This window comes from Athalia rosae, chromosome 3 (assembly GCF_917208135.1).
Source record: "Athalia rosae chromosome 3, iyAthRosa1.1, whole genome shotgun sequence".
NCBI lineage: Eukaryota > Metazoa > Arthropoda > Insecta > Hymenoptera > Athaliidae > Athalia > Athalia rosae.
In genome coordinates, this window is record NC_064028.1 from 19,514,563 (window position 1) to 19,534,542 (window position 19,980).

Below are 19,980 nucleotides of genomic sequence, written 5' to 3' on the forward strand. Positions count from 1 at the left end.
TACAGTAGTTTTTTCCATTTTTTTTTTTAATACTTCTGCACGAGGATATCGTATTTAATTATTCTTAATTGTGCATATCTGTTGATTGCTTCGTTCCCCTATATTGTGGAATGAAACAGGAATCAGGGCTTATCCGCAACAATCTATCAATTCAGAGATTTGTTCTTGAAGGAATGATGTTCAGTATTTATTGATAATTATACTGCTAATACGATTATGATACAATAACACAGGTCTCACCTTTGTTTAGAAATCACACTGCGCCTTATAGGTATACTGTGTAAAATCCTGTTTCACAATGTACTATACTGTCGATCGATGGACTACATACTACGAGTGTAAGAAATCGCCGTGTAATGCACATACTTTAGTATAGTTAATAAATACGATAAAATTTCTATCATTAGGTTTTTTTTCCACATCCAAATCTATTTTGCACAGTCAACCCAAAGGGTCGTAAATTTATGAAATAAACTCTCATACAATGCCAAAACATTTTCCTCGCTCAGCGCGATTTACACGATTACCTATAATTTTTTTTCATTTCTATTTCACTCTTTCTGCATTTAAACAAATCTACTGACGAAAAAAAAAATGAAAAATTTTCCTCAGACGGTAATAAGAATCATGATAATCAGTTATGTTCCCCCTGTTCAAAATTTTATCACTCACAGATATATATATATCACAAATGTGCGTGTACATGGATTTCTGTTTCACATACGTATACAAGTTTTGGTAGGTAATATGTGCACATTTGAAGAATATATACAAATACATAGATACAGAACTTTTACTATTTGATGCTACACTGTGAAAAAAATCGTCAACGAAAAAAATCCTGCATCATCTCGTGTACAAAGTTACGCAAACGTCGCGTTACACGGTAACACGTTCAATGTCTGAATATACAATCTTATTCTGCGACCTAAAGACTGACTTACATCTTAAACACTTTCTCACGTATAACTTTTCAAGCATCGTCTCCGATGTAAAATAAGATAAAAAATCGGGAGGCAAGAAATACGATGCATATAAATCAGCCTTGCAGTTACAGATTGTCTTTTCTAAAACTCTATTCTACCCTCGCTATTATGTCAGCATATTAGTTTTTAATCGATAAAATCATTCAATCGCAGAACAAGGCTGTTGACATATTAGAATATATTTGAAAATCCACTATCAAGATAAAAGAGTTATTTGATGATTGGTAGATCATAGCTTTTCATACTTTCCTTCGCCAAAGAGCCACCGGCATAGTCGGTCAACAACATAGGCAAATATAAAATCAGCAAATAACACTTGGACGAGAACCACGCGAAACTGTAACAGCAGAAGCGCACGTGATCGACAACTCATTATCAATTTGAAAACATGAATAACATAATAAATATACTCACATCATGTGGAAACTCAACGATTTCAAACTGAGTTGATATTTCAGGTAACAATCCACAAGCTAGTCCCAAAATAAACAAGGAACTGCCAACGATGCTATAGAGTAAGGCTTTATTTTCCGTCAAGCTCTCCATAAAAGGATATCCCTGTGAAAAGAAATTGTTTAAAATTCCTTCAGAGATATGTTTTTCGATTATTTCCTGAGCCGGCCATTGGATTCTTCTCCTTACTCTGTAATTTATCGCAAATGTTGATATTTGAAGGGCCATCGAAATTATGTAAACTGTACTGTTGACCAGATCAGCTTGGAAGGGCTCCCCATCCTCGCTATCTTCACCTGACGAAGATAAAGTTGACGATTCAACTGTTTCATCAGTTGGTGCCAGTATTGTAGCCAATGTATCGTTCCTTAAAAGAGACAAAAAGATGGTCAATGATACTCGGAATCGATTTGTTGGATTGCAAAGAGATGGTACCAGTCCTTACCTAGGAGAAAGGATCGCAGCTTCTCGAACAAGAAAGATAAGGCAGATGAAATGAACGGAAAATTGTAGTAGCACCGTTGAAATGGTATATAAGTTGAAAATATTGGGTAAAGGTCGCTGCTTCGAGAGGGTCTTTAGCGGCTTGGACCATGAAATAAATAAAAAGCACGAGGCTGCGAGAAGACCTTGTAGAGTAGCTTGAGCATCACTGAACTTGATTCCATCCAAGTACAAGACAGACTGACTATAGGCAAGGACTAGCGCATTTAAAGCAAGGATCTTAAACATTTGTAAGGTAGTGACCAATGTGCAGCGCCCCTGCTTTATTACGTGACAAACTAAAACACAAAAACAAAGTTTGGAACTAAACCGTATTAGACAATATATTATTATGAGGGCTGAATTAAACTGAAATACGCACTGCATTGTATGGATGACAATTTGCTGGTGAATGGAGCAGCGATAGAAGCATCTCCTAATTTAACAACTTGCGATTGATCTTGTTCTTCCAGTTCTTTCAGTAGCTTATGCATCTTTGCGTGCGTGCTATTACGAGGGTTATTTCTTGGTCCGTTTGCGACAGTGCTCGAAGCCGGAGCTTCTCGTTTTTCTACAGGCAGTCTTTCTGGTGCGTTTGAAAGAATTGCTACTCCCACTTGAGCATGTTTCAAAGCCCCTACATCGTTAGTTCCATCTCCACACATAAGAGTCGTATATCCCAATTCTTGAAGAGCAATAACAACGAACTCTTTCTGCTTTGGATCAAATCTTGCAAATATTGCAATGTGGGGGAGTAATTTATAAAGTAGGCTCTCATGGTTTTCCTTAAGATAAGTCAAACCTTCTCCTGTGATGCACAAGGAATAATCTTTCCATATCTCTTTACCCTTTTGGCTTTCTTGGAGTGGTAAGTGTTTGGTCTGATCTACACTCTCCCAGATCCATCGGTCCGATGTTCGTGTAAGTATCAAAGTGGCAGTCTTTTTTGTGAAGTGTAATTCTCTACCAACATGGCAAGCAGTTAGCGGGTTGTCACCCGTGATCATAACCACCTAAATTATATTACATTAGGAAAAAATTTGAGAAAATTAAGCAATTGGAACCTGGCAAATGAGGAAGATCTTAGATTGTTATACTTACCGAATGCGAAGCATTTATAATCTCTTTGATAACCGCTTTTGAGTCAGCTTTCAGAGGACAACTGATTATTACAAATCCGGCAAACGTCAACTGAGACTCCAATTCATCTCTAGTCATTTCCCGCAATTCTTGAGCAGAAAGTGGGAATGGGAGCATCCGATAACCTAGCGCTAGGACTCTGGCACCTCGGCGAGATAATGAAAGATATATAGAGTCGTAATTTTCTGGCACAGAAGAGAACTGAAAATGAATGTAAATCAACAGTTGAACAGTCGTCATGGTTGGATTTGGATTGATGTAATCATTAATTGATAATTCTTATTACATACCATTGACTTCAAAGTCTCTGGTGCTCCTTTGACAGTCACCATGTAATGAGGTTCTGTAGAGCCAGGAGTTATGTAGCCAGCAACAACTGACATCCTTTTTAATGCAGATGAGAAATGATGTCTTTGGAAAATTTTCAATCCCGGGGATCTGCCTCTTTTTGAAATAACTACATCCCCTAGAATCATAAATTATAAACAGGGTTTGAAAATAAGGGAAATTAAATTTTAACTAAGATGAACAAAATACCTTTAGTGAGATTCCAGTCAACAGCAGTTAGTGTAGCTTTTTCCAGAGGATCACCAACCATCCCATCATCCAATTGAACAAGGGAATGACATGTTGCTAAAACTTGTACACTTTCCATGGGACAATCCGATAGCGTCATAACATCAGGTTTTCCACTAAAATAATTTTTTTCATAAAAAAATTAATCTGATTTAACATTCTCTCATCTGATTTGCTCTTTCAGCGTACTTTAACCCTGCAACTCCTTCTACGACTAAATCGTCACTCGTCAAAGTACCAGTCTTGTCGAAACAGCAAATCTCGACCTTTCCAGCAAATGGGATCCTAAAAGGCTCAGTACAGTAGACCCCTACGTACAGAAAAGGAAAATAGAGATCCAAGATATAAAATGAGGCTTCTGACCTGCCTGTAGATATGTATCAATTACCTAGCTTAGATAAAGCAAAGAGTGATGTGTTCACAGCCAGAGATAATTCTATCGGCAATTCTGGAGGCACGACAGATGTCAGAATGAGTGTACACTCGAGAAACAATTTATACTTATTTCTAGTTGGATCTTCACTTCCTGGAAACAAAATATCATTGAAAAAGAATAATTTATATTCACTACACAAAAATCTAATGTATTTGCTTAAAAATGTAATGTATGGCTGTGAGTAATCAAATATTACTACCTTTAATCCATACGTATGCAGCAGCAGCAACCGCAAAGATAAGAAGGAACAAGATAAAGCCAAAGGTCTCCAGGTTGTTGGCTGTCACTCGTTTCACTCCAAATAGTATCGTTCTTAGAAGCTTGCCCTGCGAGGTCGAAAAGCCAGTTCTCAAAACATAGGCTACACAGCCATTATCTGTTGCCCTGAGCCCAGTTGTACTTTTTCCTGGAGATGTATGCTGGACAACTTTGGTACCTCCAAAAATAATATGAAGTCTACTATCCATCTCAAGATCTAGATGCCTGTCTCCTTCAAGTCCCTCAATAGGTTCTTTCATTTGTGGGACTGACTCGCCAGTCAGCATGCTCTCATCAACGATGCAAGGCCCTCTCAACAAAAGCATATCACATGGGACTAAGTTGTCATTTTGAGATCTAATAATGGACACGATGTCACCAGGGACTAACTGATCAGTGAATATAGATCTCCATCTTCTATTTCTGTACACCGTTATCAAGTAGGGTTTATTTCCCATCTTACGAATCTCAGCCATATTTCTGAGCTGCTGCTGTACAAGGGTGCACTCGAACATGATGAGCATGACCAGAGTGAATATACTATAATACCAATATTTGTCGAGGCACCACAATGCCACACAGAATACCTGGAAAACAAAAAAAGGAGCAATAGCTCGTTCTTTGAATAGCTCTCTGAATTCAGGAACAACCATGTCCAGGCTATTCTTTCCATATTTTTCTTCAGCAGCTGTGACTTCTTCTGTATCTTGGTATCCCTTCCAATTTTCATAATGACTTAGGGGTTTTGAAACTGGGAATTCTAAACACCTAAATTGCTTTTTATTCAAATCCCACGAGTATTTAGTTTTTTGAAAAATGAACCATGGCACCTGGTTGCTATCACGGTATAGTGTTACCAGCTCTGAACTCCCGTTATTGGGTGTTGGAACCACTTTGACTACTTTGGCTTTGAGTGGATCGTTGGTCTACAACAAAAATCAAAATTTGGATTTAATAGAACGAGTGTGGGTCATTGAAGAACTGAGACAATTTTATGTGACGAAATTTGAAACTTCCGCGAAATATTTTAAGTAGGGCAATAGTAGCAGAAGAATTGAACGTGGCTGCTATGACAAACAAACATATTGCCTGAGTTTTGATTGAATGATTAATTAGGTTGAGTCAAGTCAGGGGTGACGAGGTAAGGGAACGGGAAATGAATAAAGACTCACAGAGCTGCAGTTGAGAAAACATTGCACGTGGACCGACCACTGACAACACAGACAGACGAAAATCTGTAGCAATCCGATAGCCGCAATGCCAACTAACCCAGCTTCATAATATTCGTCGACACCATAAATAAAAACCCAACTATAAATCCAAACAGCTTGAAGCACAACAAATGGCAATATGTAACCATTAAATAATAACTTTCGAGGCACGTGCAATGTGATACTATGCACCAATTCATCCACCCGCGTCCCTGACTTGGTCGCCATGATTATTCAACTGATACGCTGCTACCGCTGTTGCGACATCACCTGACAGAAAAAAGAAACATCAGGGTTGGCGAGTGCGGGAAGTAGATTATCTAGGGATCTAAAGATCGAACGTACCGATAGATTAGATCCTCGACTCGGACAACGTCGACGTCCCCTAACGCGCGAATTTGGAAGTAGAATTTTGAGAAGGAAGCTAGCTAGTCGAGTACTCGAGCGTTATCGAGTAGTGACAGGTATCAGCTGTTGCAGTAAACAAAGAGCTGCGCGTCGAAATGGACGATATTAATTCCTGTTCGCAGGAGAGAGCGTTGAGTGTTGAAAATCTTTCTACAGAGACCTCATTGAATTTCGAGAGAAATGACATATGGAGGTACATGCCAGACTCCGTACTCTTGAGTATTTTTCAATATTTGACACCCAAAGAACTACTGACCGTCGGGGAAGTATGCAAATCCTGGCACCGAGTTTGCAGGGACGAATTTTTGTGGAAAGACCTATTCTACCAAACCTACAAAATCGATCCCAGTGTCAGTATTATGCCCGGTAAGTTATGGAACAAAATGAATACTCATCACACAGCCCATAAATCAGTTAGAGAATCAATCCAGTTGTTAAAAAAAAAAACACATCTTTTGTAAGAGTCATTGTTTGTATTTCCATACTCAAAAAACTCATATTTATTCTCATAACTGCAGGAAAGACTTCTTGGCTCAACGAATTTAAGCGGCTTGCTTACCACATTCCTTTATTGGAAACAGAAGTACTTAAAGAACATTCCAATCAAGTGCTACATGTGAGTTTTTCTCACAATGGACAAATGTTCACAACATGCTCCAAGGATGGCTACATACTGGTAGGAAATTGTTTCACGTACTTTAAGATCCTTTGTTTACTACCATTTATTGTATTCGTTGGTACCTCATTAGAATTCTGGCTCGTATGTGTGATACGATATTTCTACAAAAATCTGCAACTCATTCCAGGAATTGTTTGAAAATATTTTGGATGTGTTCCAGGTATGGGATAGTGGCTATCCTGCAAGCATCAAATATCACCGAGATATGAAAACATTCAGTTGGAAGTACACGCAATATTCACAATTCAACTCATCTGATACTTTGCTTCTAGTGTCTGGAGTTCACTTCGGAACTCCACATAGTACATCTGGAGAAATAGCAGTCTTCAGTCTTGAGCGTGAGTACAAAGCAAACCTGTCATCCTTAAGGACCCGGGCTGTTGAATTATCTCTACATGTATCATACACTCGTTTGCACAAACTTCCAATTATCCACCCAAGAACCTCGTTATATTACAGTAGCAGTTCAGATCATTGTCCAAATGACAAATAAAACAAAGATTTCAAGGATCCTATTTATAGTCTAAGGTTCATGCTCTTGGATTCCAATTGCCAAGTGCCAAGAAAAATAGGAAAATTCTATAGCTGAACACGTGTGCATCATTCCTTTGTCCATTGCTTTGTCTGAAATTCTTTGATTTGATTAAAAGAGAGAAAATTCTCGAATAATGTTTTGTTAAAACAAGGTGGCACTAAGTCCAACTAAAAACAATTACAAATGATTCATAGACTGATTACTTTCAACTAAATCGTTTTATTGTGCAGCTGGATTCGAACTCCAATGCAGAGTGGTTAACAAACCCTATGATATTTTTGGCACATGGTATAGCGAACGACACCTCTTAAGCGGAGACTTGCATTGGTTGGCCCACTTGGTAAGCACTAGCGTTTTATGGTTAAACAAAGCAAGCCAAGAATCTGCCAGTGAACACGTGCCTATAATGAATCAATTATATAGGTAAGTACATTTTTTTTATCTCTGAGTATCGAAATGAAGATTCCATCCCAAGCTGATCCTCATTGCAGGTTCTACAACAGCAATGCCTCCTCAATCAGAGCAGTAATGGTGGCTAATTGCTTATCTCCTGCACCAACAGAAACTGAAACCCCACAAAATCAACCATCTACTTCTGACGTCAGAGAAGAGAGAGGCAATCCCCCAAGCCACAGAGAACTTTCAGCTGTGTCGTCGAATAGTACTCAACAACAGCAGCAAGAAGAGCCTGAAGTGTTATATCATGCATCGTCCAGACTACAGTAAATTCGGTTTTTAGAACAATGACGATAATTTACAGATTTCTTCACATTTTTAATCTCGTAGGTACAGTACCCTAGAGGGAGGATTCCTCAACTGGCGGAGACTAGGTGATGGGTTTGAATATGCAAGTCCAATTCAGTACAATGAAAAATATCGTCAGGTAGAAACTGAAAAAGAAGTGACGGAAAATAACAGCGAAAACGAGAATTCATTATGGGAGGAGGAGAGCGAGTCTGGCGGTGAGTGAGAACAAAACTAATCTTGAGAATTACGATCATCCCTAACTATCTTGCAGAATTTATATCAATCATTAATTATTTTCCTTTTCACAGAATCCTCAGCAGCCGAAGATTGTGACTCAGATGATTTAGCAGACAACCCAGAAAAATTTTTGATATTCACTACTGGATCTAAAACTTACACCCCTCATCAAATTGGTTTCAAACGTATTAAGCCTATGAACTTTCCTAGACGTCTAGATCCTGGCCCCTCTTTGCGCGAAAGGCTTGCCCAACGAGAACGTGAGAGACAAAATTCTGGAGTTCTTAGGCCTGAACCCAATTGGTTAGATTACGATGCTGTTGCGGATAAATTCGACAAAGTAGACCACCTTATAGATCTTCACGGTCATGTTATTGGAATGAGCTTAAGCCCGGATCACAGGTGTGTTGAAGTATCTTGATTGGATCGAAAGTTCTCAACATTTCAGGGATGATATAAGTTCTTTAATCTGTTATTATTCATTCTCTGTTGTCTAGATACTTGTATGTGAATACAAGACCATGGCCAAGGGGTTACGTTATAACAAATCCATTGGAGCCGCCGCCAATTGCTCAAGAAATCGATATACATGTTATAGATCTGGTAACTTTGAAGCAAGTGGGTACGATGCTCCGGGCGCACAAGGCCTACACGCCGAATCACGAGTGTTTTTTTATATTCCTAGACGTCTGCAACGAATACGTTGCAAGGTAAATACATACCTACGTAACATATGCTTATTGCCGAGAAGAAATTCTATTTTTCAAGTTCCATTAATTCTATTTTTATAGTATCTTCTGCATTATCGCAAATAAGCATCAAAACGTTTCTAAACAATACCTCAATAGCGTGCTCATCATGGTTGTAATTGTATAATTTAGTTCTCATTAACCTTCGTGATTGTTAGAGGCTAACAATCCACAAATAGAAAGTACAACCATTTTATAGAGTACACAAAGACTGACCCATCACGACCGAAATACCCTGAGCTCCATCGCCATTAATAACCCAGGCACATTGCGTTCTGAAGTCAAGTTCAAGTCTGTCTGTCAACCTCCCTTCCCCCATAGTGGTATAATAAGTAATACACTTTTTCTATAATATCTATAAATACCACAAATAATCGGAACTTTTACAGCGGCGCTGAGGACAAACACGGATATCTCTGGGACCGACACTACGGGGTGTGTTTGGCAAAGCTGCCACACGCAGACGTAGTGAATTCCGTGGCATTTAACCCAAGTGATCCTGAAATGCTCGTAACGACAAGCGATGACTACACGGTTAAAGTTTGGCGGAGTCGAGCCATGGTTAAAGAATTGGGATTAAATGAGGAGATGTATCGCAGGGGATTAGAAGTGAGGAAAAGATGCCGCTATCACAGAAGCAGCTGTAACGTTGACTGATTAAAGACTATTCAATTTCCAATTTAAAAATCTTTGCGCAATAGTTCAGCAGGTACTTAAATTCTTTCATATGTATAAGTTATTTGGTTACATAAGTGATATAAACAAAGGATCAATTCTGAAGAATATAAACTTGACATGACAGCCATCATTTATGTCTGGTATATACAATTTTTGTCTATTAAAATTAAATGTCGTATTCCTATATCCAGATAGGCGACTCTTTTATAAATACATATGAATAATAAACGGAAGAATTTATCCAGCAACAGTTGACAAATGAGTGGATTTAAATTGAATGGTCGCCTATTGATGAGATTCATCTACAGATAATCTAAGTTTTTACCGTAAATATGTTAGCTTAAGGATATACATAGTTTTCTTAAACTCGAAAGTAATTAAGATAATTATTCGATCCAATTTTATGTGATGGTAAATTTATTGAAATCGAGGAATTTTGGTTTACTAATGTGAAAGTTTTTAAAGATTTTCAAAGATTTTCAATCTTGGAAGGTGAATAAAACTTCAGCTTCGCCGATCAAACACTACACCTATAGGAGGACATAGTTATTATCTGTTAATGTGTATGAGAGAAATCTCGGGCTCTGTAAATTGCTTTCTAGTAGCTATCGCAATTTTATCGATTTTGAACATAAATATGTTGATGTATAAATATTGACTCAAAAGCGTACACCTTGAAGTACATTTCCATTGTTGAGGAATACTTATAAAACAATTGATGAAATTTCAATTTTATGTTAATAGTTCAGATAAAATGTAACTAGAGGTAATATAAGCACACATTCATCTTTGAGGAATATAAGAAACAAAGAAAAAAAAAAACAACAGTTACATGGTGTTGGATAATTAGAAGTTGAAGAATTGGAAGTACAACGATTAGACGACTAATAATATGATACTACAGAAACTACGTTTAGTATACAAAAAATAAATCAATTTTAATCGTTTGCATCATCAAGCGGATATGTACATATTTGAAAATATATGAATTTTATATCTGAATCGAAAATTTTACTGTCATTATCTAAATTGATGTAAAAAATAGTAGAAGTATATCATGTGATATTGTAAATTATTTGGGGATTAAAAAATACATCGACTACCAAGTACAATATATTTTTTGAATTTTTTCCCCTACCCAGGTCATCTCATTCATAATTTTTCTCTACAAATTAAATCTACCCATAGCTTCATCAAAGTTTTATTATATAGCTGTACATTTATTGAAATCCAGGATATGCATGTATGGAATTCTTGTAGATGCAGCAAAAGATTTAGCAAACTTTCATGAAATGAATTAGACATTGTAACATTAGACATGATTCAACTGTAGACTTATTGTAGAGTTTCAACACGATGACACCTAAAAAAGCGTCCTTATGAAAAATACATGCCTCTCCTATCATACCACTTAATCTCACATCCTTCTACACGCTCTTGATTACGTACAACTTTGTAACTTTTATCCGCTCATATTATTGCCTTACACGTTCCTTGTGTATTTTATGAGAATATTCCACCTTTCCACTATGCAAAAATATGACATATTATCAACAGCTTTAACCCAGTCAGTTCTACATGTTAAATTAATTTGAGTTATCGAAACGACAATTACCGAAATAAAGCTATGACACTAAGAGAAGATAGTAAGTATAGTGGTAGTTAGATTAATAGTGTTCATTTAACACGTTGCTCATTTCATATTATTGAAACGGCATGTACAATAGCTAGGTAATTACCATGTGGAGTTTAATCGGTAATGATTAGCCTGCCTAGCAATGAACTTTCTGTATGGGTCATGAGTCAAAGAGAAAGTGCAAGATCGACTACCAATTTTTTTCCGCTACCAGCCTTTGTATCATTAATACTTATGTACAAACCTCCTTAGCCCCTATATTACTAAGGATTACAAATATGATCTCTAATTGCCTAAATGAGTAAAAAGAAGGTATTCGAACTAAAAACGAGAGAGTTAACAATTTCAATTGGATTAAGAGAATTCTCTTTTACATCAAAGTAGGTGAAAATATGATATAATAGATGGATTTTTTCAATAATGAATGTGTTCATGGAATGACGTGAGAAGAGCAGCAACTTTTAGCAAGTCCATATCCTACTGTCCTAATCTCGAAAAGGATTGTTGAAAAAAATTAGAACCAGGACACCTAAGCAATATAAAAAGGGTTTGGCAATAACTTCTGAGTCTGGGATGAAATCATTTTTTCTACCTAACAGCGCTGCAATATCTAAGATGTAGAGACAATGTTGGAAAGTCAGTGACATTTTTATAATAGTATGTCGAGATCTTGTGAGATTAGGTTGATCTTGTAGCTATTGGTTCTGTAACAAGAATGTTTAGATATTATATTTCCATGATATAATCGAATTTTTCATCCAAATATCAGTGTTTTACCAGGATGTGAATGTATTCCCCCTTGGGGAGCCTCGTTCTGGCTTGAGTTATTCTTGTTGTGTGAATCTTTATGCCCATGACAATGCTCACACTCGTCATCGCTTTCCTCTGAACTGCTCTCTCCAAAATCCTTTGGTTTCTCATATATACAGCAGCCTGTGGATCAGAATTATTGTCAAAAATAACCAGCGTGAGTTCTTCGTCATCCTGGGACACTCCACTCACATTTCGATTTTTTCTTGTTCATGTGTTCATTGTCAACAGTTCCCTGTGTCCATTGAACTTTTTTACTTGACTTTGGTTTTCGCAAACATAATCTTACGATAGGAACGTCCTAGAACAAAAAGGGTAGCGCCAATGAATATTTGATGAAGTTTATTCTTATTGATGAAAAAAAAAAACAATATGCATTATTGAATATACCTATATTTTTCGGAAGCAAATTATTAGTACAAAGTTATTCGTAATCGTAACTTAATAAGTTATAAGTAAGTCAACCCTGAATTATCACGAGTATGAAAACTTCTTTGCAATACAATCTAACAAAATGATGAGGCATTAAAAATAAGTGGGTATAATATATGGGGAATTCCATGTCAATTCGATGAACCAAAATAAGTAACCCTCTTCGTTTTTCTCAACGATTTTTTATACTATAACTTTTGTTTCGAAACGAGTTTCTGAGTTTTTACAAATTGTGCTGTCTAGCGCTTTTTGAGTTAGGAATTTTCGAAAACTCAAAACAGCACCGTTATCGATTTTGTTTTTTAAATCTTAAAAACACTATGGCCAACGACGAACAATTTTGCTTATAAAATAAAGTTAATACATTTTTTTCTACTTTTTAAGATTTCTTCTTAATATATCCCCAATTTTTTTCTATATAAGTCAACAATTGACGTTTTAAAAGAAAGAATGTTGGCAATGGCAAAAGAAAATGGGATTTCTTTCGATTGAGAAAAAATGAAAAAATAGAAAAAAAACTATCCACTTTTTTTTGTCAGTGAAAAATGTTCGTCGCTGGCCATAGCATATTTAATAATTTAAATAAAAAAAACTCATCAGGGCTCTATTTTGAGTTTTCAATAATTCATAACTCAAAAAGCGCTGGGCAGCAAAATTTGGAAAAAATCGAAGAGGGTCACTGTTGTTGGTTCATCGAATCGACATGGAATTCCCCATATGCACAACTGCGTTTGCGCTAAAAATATAATTATCATTAGAGTTATCTGTGGGTGAAAAATTCATTTACAAGATATTTATCATCCATAATTACTAAGTGATTACTGCCACCAACTGGTCATAAACAAATATAGAAATGGAAAAATAAGGTTTTTTCTTTGCAAGCAAATACTGTCCCTAACTTCTTCCAATGTTAAAAATAATCATAACATTCATTGAATTATTTTCTCCTTGATTAATTTCGAAATTTTTTCATCAGAGTAATCCAAAACGTTTCTCAAAACTTCTTTAGTGTGCTGTCCCAAGAGTGGTGGCGGTGATCTCACAGAATTCTTCGCATAGCTGTATGACACAGCTGGACCAACAACTTTCAGTTTTCCGATGGTCGGGTGACTCATTTCTTTGACCAAGTTTATGTCTTTGATGTGTGGATCGTCAAAGACCTGGAAAATTCAATCATCACACATGATTGATTTCAACTGTACACCTCTTAGTGATATAGCGATTCATGGTGATATAAAGGAATTGTAATGTAAATCATTTTGCAGATATTTTACAACAAATTAATTTGTGTACTTTCTTGTAATCATTCTCAAAATAATCACCTGACTTATGGTGTTGATACGACCATTAGGAAAAGGTGCATCTTCAAAGATTTCAGACCATTCCTCGCTGGTCTTTTTTTGAAAATGACTTCTTAATATTCCAATTAGTTCAATTCTATTCTTGACTCTATCAACATTAGTACAGAACTTGCTGTTTCCTTCAAGTTCTTCTAAATTCATCTTTTTTAATAATGCTGAAAACTGAATATCACTGCCAGCCCCGACAGAAATATATCCATTCTTAGTGGGAAATGCTTCATAAGGCACAATGCTCTCGTGTGCAGTACCCCACCTTGAAGCTTCCTTGCCTGCATTCAAATAATTAGAACCTATATTGATAAGACTAGCAACCTGAGTAGACAGCAAATCGCACTGAATCCATTGTCCTTTATTATTTTTAACTCTCTGTAACAATGCTGCCATTATAGCTCCATGGGCGTACAATCCTGTAGCAATATCGACCATAGCGACTCCAACTTTACATGGCTCTCCATCTTTTGGACCTGTTATATGAAGCAAACCACCCAAAGATGACGCGATGACATCGTAGCCTGGTTTGGAAGTGTATGAACCCTTGTAGCCATAGCCAGTTATTGAACAATATATCAAACGTGGTGCAACTCTTTTTAAGGTCTCATAGTCTAGTCCCATTTCCCCCAGTTTTCCCGGGACATAATTTTCAACAAGGACATCTGACTTTTTTGCCAGTTCATACAAGATATCCTTTCCTCTCTTTAGGTCAATGCATATGCTTTTTTTGTTTCTATTTACACACGAAAAGTAAGTGCCTTCCTTTGTCCCTTTGAAAAATGGTGGACCCCATCTACGAGACTCGTCACCTATGACAGGGCGTTCGATTTTCAGTATTTCTGCTCCTAAATCTCCAAGCACCATTGTGCAATATGGTCCAGCAATTATACGCGTTAAATCCATTATACGGATACCAGAAAGTGGCGAGGTATCTTCAATGGAGGTAGAGAAACACTTGACATTCATAACTGTCCCAATGGTTCTGGGTTTTTTTATTTCAAAACCCCTTTTTACAGGGAGAAATTTGAAACTTTTATACATCACAAAAAAAGATACTAGAATGGCACCCCAAATATAAGATGACACAATGTATTGTACACCAAATACTACCTGAAGTATGGCTATACGTTCCAGAACTATACAATACAAGTACTATCAAATATTTTAGCGAATGATCTATGATCTAGTTATGAATTGTTGACACATGATAGTAAACACGGAGTCTGAATTACGTAATGTTATTATCTTTTATCGTTTACCTGAGAGCCATCAGTGATTTCTCTTTCCGAAAGCGTTTCAGTTTGAGTTTGAGATGTCGATTGTCCAGCCATGTTTGAACCGTACTTTTCAGGTAATTTGGACGTCTACTACACAGATTTTGATTAAAAGGGAAAACGAGCTGATTTTCAAGGGATTGCACCTCACGTCTCACGATCGAATGACTGTCACTTCGTTTTTTTTGTCCTAGCCTCTACCGCCGCTTTCTGTCTTCTGCTAAATTATTTGCTTCTGCTAGGCGACGTCATGAAATGTTATTTCATTCTGAGATAATAATTGCAAAAAAGAACTGTATGCACGCTACTATATCCTGTAGTACAACGCAAAGTTTGTCAAATCAGATTTTTTATGGCACGCCATGGTATGTGGAAACTCAGGCGAAGGGCGGTAAATACTTAATTGATCGAAAGCTGGCCATCTTGAGAAGACTCGCGACTCGCACAACGCTTGGCGCCTTGCCGTACGCATGTATCTCGTCAACTTCGTGGGTAACGTCGTCAATCATCGTGTGGATCTTTTTTCCAACGCGAGCTCTTGTTCATGGGCGGCAATTCGAATGATCTTATAATCTACTATTATAGAAAGTTCTTTATTCATCATAGACACAATTAAATCAAGTGCCAATTTTCATAGCCTACTATTAAAACGTAGTAACATTTTCTTATCACTTGAATAGACGACCTTACTTATAGTACACAATACTTGTTGAATCAACACCAGCATTTATTTGGTTCTTGGTTTATTCTGGAGTTTATTACCACCTTGATTGCCCCCCCTACCTAAGGGTGCAGGACCTCGGCCACCACGTCCACCAAATGTTCCTGAAAAAAGTAGGCATAATCAATAATTGGGTCAGACTGCATTCTAATGAAAGCTTCGACGGTTCACCCAAGAATAGACTTAGGACTAGCAAGCAAAGTGAAGTGTATCTAGATCCTTGTACCATCGGAAAATGCAATTAAGGAATACCTCTGCCACCTCCTCCTCCTCCACCACCGCCGCCTCCACGGCCACCTCTCTGATTTTGACCACCGCGACCCTTCATTTCACCTCTGCCTCTTGATTTCATCTGCACATCTTCTTTGACCATATCTATAACTTCATCTGGAATCCTAAGGTATTTTATTGTACTGCCCCGAATGTAGCATTCTGGCATCCTCCAGAATTTGTCACCATCCTGTTCGAAAGATTTTATGTCAATAGTGATCTCATTCAATCAGCGTATATTCATTGTTTGGTGTTATGATCTATTTACAAGAAACTTTAGCTATGGCAAAACTGTATTTGAGTTTAAATATTGATTGCATTACCCTTGAGGTGCATATGACTTCTCTGAGATTGATATTCATCCAATTATCGCAACTGACTAAATGTCCGTTGTAGGTTTCACCATTTTTCAATTCGACTAGCTGAATAAAAAAGTAGAGAATATAAATGATTGATGTTTGATAAAAATTTGTATATGAGCATCGAGGTTAGAATTATTTACCATGGGATGATTTTGCGCCGTTCGTAATAAAGAGAGTGGCAACTGGAAACAGAGAAAATTTATTTCAGAAACTTTTATTTCAGCGTGAGTATATCATCGTGAAATTGCTCAAAAAAACAGACTCACCATTTTTAACGACTGTTTAACGTACGTACGACTCAAATTTGCGTGCGACTTTTAAAAAATTAAAAGCATCGACTGTCGAGAGACGAGATTCGACCGTCTCTAGTCACGCCATAATAAAACCACTTCAATTTTCAATTCATTTAACATTGCAAAGGATTGCGATTCGTAAAAATTGTGTCAACATATGTGTTAAAATTCTCGAAATCGCTCATAAATCTTATAGGCCTGACATCTCACATCAGAAAAAATTGTAACTTGCATCTTCTAAGATCTTTCAAATTTGAAGCACTAACCTAAAATCGGTGACTTCCAATTCAAAACATTGGCTTCATGTTTTCTAATCGCAACAATGCATAGCCGAATTCAGATATTCCTTAAATTATACTCAGGAGCGATTTTCAAAAGTTGTCGACAAAGTCTTGGCCTCAGAGCACCTAAGGCAAGTCTCGTTTTAACCATATTTGCTTGATGCAATCGAAGAAAGTTTTATGACGTAGAATAATAGAACATGTGTTTTCCTTTGTCATCCTTCAAACCATCAACTGGAAGTTCTCTTTCTATCAGGTCCTCGGAAGCTGCTACACGTCTACCATTTTACCTTACAGTGAAGTGTCTGCTGGTAAAACCTTGCCTACATTCCACAACACTAAAATACAGAGGGATAAATATTCTCACAGATCTCATAATTGTGGGGAATTGACTGTTAAAAATGTCGGAGAAAGAGTGGAACTCTGCGGATGGCTAGAGTTTCAAAGAATGAATAAATTTATAATACTTAGAGATGGGTACGGGTCATCACAATTAATAATACCAGATGAGGTAAGATACTCACTCATTTAACTCAGGTATTTAGATGTATGTTGTCATAACTGACATAATCATTAAATTCATGTTACAGAGAACAGACCTTGTAAAAACTATCGAAAGCATATCTTATGAGACTGTCATAAGGGCAACAGGTATGGTTACTTCTCGTCCACAGAACCAGGTGAACCTCAAAATGCAAACTGGTGAGATTGAGATCATGGTCGACAGTCTTGAGGTTTTGAACCCGTCTGATAAGCAACTTCCATTTCTCATCAGGGAGGTTAACAAGAGCAAGGAACGAATAAGAATGCAGTACAGATACTTGGATTTGAGGTTCCCAGAAATGCAACGAAATCTACGACTCAGATCTAAAATTATCATGAAAATGAGAGAGTTTCTCATCAACAAATGCAAATTTATTGATGTTGAAACACCAACGTTGTTTCGCAGGACTCCTGGGGTGAATTTCCATTTTGATACTATTCTATAGGGCAAAGCTCCCAACATTGACTAGCAAGCAACCTCGCGTGTTATTTTGTTTCTTCTTTTTGTTCAGGGCGCCCAAGAATTTGTTGTACCCACAAGATTTCCCGGTAAATTCTATTCCTTAGTCCAAAGCCCTCAGCAATTCAAACAACTGCTTATGATTGGTGGGTTAGATCGATATTTTCAAATTGCTCGATGTTATAGAGATGAGGGTGCAAGACTTGACAGACAACCTGAATTCACTCAGGTAAATGTTGTGCAATTGGATAGAAAACTTTGCCGACTTTGATCGTGACTTGATGACGAATACGTTCTGTCATGATTATTCTTGTAGATGGATATTGAGATGTCTTTCGTTGATCGGGAAAGTATAATGGGACTGGCCGAAGATTTGCTGTCAGAATCTTGGCTGAAAGAGTTTGGTGAGATGAGTATTCCATTTGAAAGGATGACGTTTTCGGATGCCATGGAGTTCTATGGCTCTGACAAGCCTGATTTGAGATTGCCTTATAAGGTGAGGAAAAAGAATTACCACTGTTACGATTAATTCATGGATTCATGCTATGATAATATTTTTGCAACAACATTCGTTTTCATTTAGTTGCAGAATGTTACGGATATCGTGAAAACTTCCCACACACTGAGAGAATCAACTGAACTTGAATTTAATAATGAGTTTGGAGCATATGCTGTTGTGTTTCCAAATGAAAGGGTAAGCAATTAATAACAGTGGAAAATATTGAATTTTCGGAATTTTAGAGTTGATATGATTTCAGAGAAACTTCACCACCTCTGTGAAAACTCAGTTTGAGGATATTTCCGAAAAGGAATTTCCAGGGATCAGATTCATTCAAGTAAAGGTTTCTAAAGATTCTTGGAAAACCAAATTGAATTCTTTACTTTCAACCTATGTGGTGGATGACATTGAGAGCAGATTAGGTTTACAAGAAGGGGATATGATGTTTCTATCTATCGGACAAAAACCAGCAGTGGTGAGTATTATTATAATAGTTCGAATAATCAACCATTATGTAAAACGAGTGAACAATTGTGATACTTGAGTGTTTTCCTTATACCAAATTAGTACTTCAAATTCTATTTTAGCAAGAACTTCTTGGCAAAGTTCTTATTCTGTTCACCAATATATTAGAATCTAAAGGAATATACCTGAGATCCTCAGGCTACAAATGGCTGTGGGTAGTGGATTTTCCACTATTTTCAATTAGAGATGACGAAAATAGCATCAAACCGACGCATCACCCCTTTACTCAGCCTCATCCAGATGACTTACACCTGCTAACCTCAGACCCCTTAAAGGTCATAGCACATGAATCATTCTCTATTCTGTATAGAATCCTATCTACGTAGGTTGATTTATATATAGACATTTTGGGTGATAGGTTCGTGGTCTGCATTATGACTTGGTAACAAATGGTTGGGAGATTGGTGGAGGATCTATTAGAATTCATAATTCTAATTTACAAAAACAAGTTCTGGAGTTCTTGGGTATCAGCACTTCTGAGATGTCACACTTATTAGCGGCACTTGCCAGTGGAGCTCCACCTCACGGAGGGATTGCATTTGGTAAAAATGAATCATATTTATTGCTGAAGCTCGAGAACAGCATTTTTTTCTTAGCAACAGTAATACCTGGGAAATAAATGATTTTTTTATACAGGTTTAGATCGCTACATTGCAATGCTGTGTAACGCCCCAAGTATTAGAGATGTTATAGCTTTTCCTAAAACTATGGAAGGCAGGGATTTGATGTCTGGTGCTCCTTCTCCGATTACCGATGCAGAAAAAATATTGTACCATGTAAAAACACTAGATACTTAAAGTAAACTCACAAGCTTCATTATGTTGTCTCATAATTTTCTAATCAGGGCTCTGCGAACTACAGATGATATAAAGTGTAAATATTAGATAATCATGAATAATATTGAATTATAAATTTATAATATTTATCAAAAATTTACTTTTCATTC

General features: G+C 36.9%; 6 protein-coding genes across 8 annotated transcripts; 2 read left to right on the forward strand and 4 right to left on the reverse strand.

Moving 5' to 3' along the window:
- Positions 1-158: 158 nt before the first annotated feature.
- LOC105689921 (endoplasmic reticulum transmembrane helix translocase) lies at positions 159-9,208 on the reverse strand. Of its 2 annotated transcripts, none has more exons than XM_048652572.1 (12): positions 8,990-9,208; positions 4,274-5,258; positions 4,027-4,164; positions 3,828-3,948; positions 3,600-3,754; positions 3,353-3,528; positions 3,024-3,263; positions 2,305-2,935; positions 1,885-2,221; positions 1,629-1,806; positions 1,401-1,544; positions 159-1,323 (listed from the first exon to the last, which is right to left on the reverse strand). In XM_048652572.1, exons 1-12 carry the CDS (start codon positions 9,035-9,037, stop codon positions 1,216-1,218), a joined length of 3,261 nt encoding a protein of 1,086 aa, XP_048508529.1. In that variant the 5' UTR covers positions 9,038-9,208; the 3' UTR covers positions 159-1,215. The 2 variants fall into 2 exon arrangements, with proteins under 2 accessions (XP_048508529.1, XP_012262729.2); XM_012407306.3 differs by lacking the exon at positions 8,990-9,208 and adding an exon at positions 5,505-5,813.
- LOC105689934 (F-box/WD repeat-containing protein 5) lies at positions 5,911-10,690 on the forward strand. Its single transcript, XM_012407323.3, has 9 exons — positions 5,911-6,317; positions 6,470-6,627; positions 6,791-6,968; positions 7,396-7,588; positions 7,657-7,887; positions 7,952-8,127; positions 8,221-8,551; positions 8,647-8,859; positions 9,288-10,690. The coding sequence occupies exons 1-9, from the start codon at positions 6,047-6,049 to the stop codon at positions 9,553-9,555; spliced, it is 2,019 nt and encodes a 672-aa protein (XP_012262746.1). The 5' UTR covers positions 5,911-6,046; the 3' UTR covers positions 9,556-10,690.
- Positions 9,689-15,543, reverse strand: LOC105689832 (protein phosphatase 1 regulatory subunit INH3). The gene is made up of 4 exons (XM_012407154.3): positions 15,066-15,543; positions 12,215-12,323; positions 11,990-12,145; positions 9,689-11,916 (listed from the first exon to the last, which is right to left on the reverse strand). The coding sequence occupies exons 1-4, from the start codon at positions 15,135-15,137 to the stop codon at positions 11,891-11,893; spliced, it is 363 nt and encodes a 120-aa protein (XP_012262577.1). The 5' UTR covers positions 15,138-15,543; the 3' UTR covers positions 9,689-11,890.
- Positions 12,400-15,059, reverse strand: LOC105689830 (succinate--hydroxymethylglutarate CoA-transferase). Its single transcript, XM_012407151.2, has 2 exons — positions 13,777-15,059; positions 12,400-13,614 (listed from the first exon to the last, which is right to left on the reverse strand). The coding sequence occupies exons 1-2, from the start codon at positions 14,845-14,847 to the stop codon at positions 13,384-13,386; spliced, it is 1,302 nt and encodes a 433-aa protein (XP_012262574.2). The 5' UTR covers positions 14,848-15,059; the 3' UTR covers positions 12,400-13,383.
- Positions 15,104-19,950, forward strand: LOC105689829 (aspartate--tRNA ligase, mitochondrial). Of its 2 annotated transcripts, none has more exons than XM_048652581.1 (10): positions 15,104-15,157; positions 17,264-17,518; positions 17,598-17,966; positions 18,063-18,239; positions 18,327-18,506; positions 18,594-18,704; positions 18,769-18,984; positions 19,097-19,309; positions 19,393-19,576; positions 19,671-19,950. In XM_048652581.1, exons 1-10 carry the CDS (start codon positions 15,119-15,121, stop codon positions 19,829-19,831), a joined length of 1,905 nt encoding a protein of 634 aa, XP_048508538.1. In that variant the 5' UTR covers positions 15,104-15,118; the 3' UTR covers positions 19,832-19,950. The 2 variants fall into 2 exon arrangements, with proteins under 2 accessions (XP_048508538.1, XP_012262573.2); XM_012407150.3 differs by lacking the exon at positions 15,104-15,157 and adding an exon at positions 17,011-17,138.
- Positions 15,658-16,813, reverse strand: LOC105689833 (U6 snRNA-associated Sm-like protein LSm4). Its single transcript, XM_020854516.2, has 5 exons — positions 16,700-16,813; positions 16,574-16,615; positions 16,395-16,493; positions 16,054-16,261; positions 15,658-15,905 (listed from the first exon to the last, which is right to left on the reverse strand). The coding sequence occupies exons 1-5, from the start codon at positions 16,700-16,702 to the stop codon at positions 15,808-15,810; spliced, it is 450 nt and encodes a 149-aa protein (XP_020710175.2). The 5' UTR covers positions 16,703-16,813; the 3' UTR covers positions 15,658-15,807.
- Positions 19,951-19,980: the final 30 nt, after the last annotated feature.

What these genes read in the sequence shown, in the direction of transcription:
- LOC105689934 (XM_012407323.3), top strand. Translation starts at nt 6,047, where the DNA reads ATGGACGATATTAATTCCTGTTCGCAGGAGAGAGCGTTGAGTGTTGAA. An exon ending in AGCAGTCTTCAGTCTTGAGC is followed by an intron (nt 6,969 to 7,395) that starts GTGAGTACAAAG and finishes TTTATTGTGCAG; the next exon opens with CTGGATTCGAACTCCAATGC. An exon ending in TGCAACGAATACGTTGCAAG is followed by an intron (nt 8,860 to 9,287) that starts GTAAATACATAC and finishes GAACTTTTACAG; the next exon opens with CGGCGCTGAGGACAAACACG.
- LOC105689830 (XM_012407151.2), bottom strand. Translation starts at nt 14,847, where the DNA reads ATGTATAAAAGTTTCAAATTTCTCCCTGTAAAAAGGGGTTTTGAAATA. An exon ending in GTATCAACACCATAAGTCAG is followed by an intron (nt 13,615 to 13,776) that starts GTGATTATTTTG and finishes TGAATTTTCCAG; the next exon opens with GTCTTTGACGATCCACACAT.
- LOC105689921 (XM_012407306.3), bottom strand. Translation starts at nt 5,771, where the DNA reads ATGGCGACCAAGTCAGGGACGCGGGTGGATGAATTGGTGCATAGTATC. An exon ending in CTTTGCTTTATCTAAGCTAG is followed by an intron (nt 3,949 to 4,026) that starts GTAATTGATACA and finishes TTCTGTACGTAG; the next exon opens with GGGTCTACTGTACTGAGCCT. An exon ending in TCGTTGAGTTTCCACATGAT is followed by an intron (nt 1,324 to 1,400) that starts GTGAGTATATTT and finishes CTGCTGTTACAG; the next exon opens with TTTCGCGTGGTTCTCGTCCA.
- LOC105689832 (XM_012407154.3), bottom strand. Translation starts at nt 15,137, where the DNA reads ATGGCTGGACAATCGACATCTCAAACTCAAACTGAAACGCTTTCGGAA. An exon ending in GAACAAGAAAAAATCGAAAT is followed by an intron (nt 12,146 to 12,214) that starts GTGAGTGGAGTG and finishes TCTGATCCACAG; the next exon opens with GCTGCTGTATATATGAGAAA. An exon ending in GGGAATACATTCACATCCTG is followed by an intron (nt 11,917 to 11,989) that starts GTAAAACACTGA and finishes TTCTTGTTACAG; the next exon opens with AACCAATAGCTACAAGATCA.
- LOC105689829 (XM_012407150.3), top strand. Translation starts at nt 17,049, where the DNA reads ATGCATAGCCGAATTCAGATATTCCTTAAATTATACTCAGGAGCGATT. An exon ending in TCGGACAAAAACCAGCAGTG is followed by an intron (nt 18,985 to 19,096) that starts GTGAGTATTATT and finishes ATTCTATTTTAG; the next exon opens with CAAGAACTTCTTGGCAAAGT. An exon ending in TCACGGAGGGATTGCATTTG is followed by an intron (nt 19,577 to 19,670) that starts GTAAAAATGAAT and finishes TTTTTTATACAG; the next exon opens with GTTTAGATCGCTACATTGCA.
- LOC105689833 (XM_020854516.2), bottom strand. An exon ending in CGGCGCAAAATCATCCCATG is followed by an intron (nt 16,494 to 16,573) that starts GTAAATAATTCT and finishes TTTTTTATTCAG; the next exon opens with CTAGTCGAATTGAAAAATGG. An exon ending in AAGTCATATGCACCTCAAGG is followed by an intron (nt 16,262 to 16,394) that starts GTAATGCAATCA and finishes TCTTTCGAACAG; the next exon opens with GATGGTGACAAATTCTGGAG.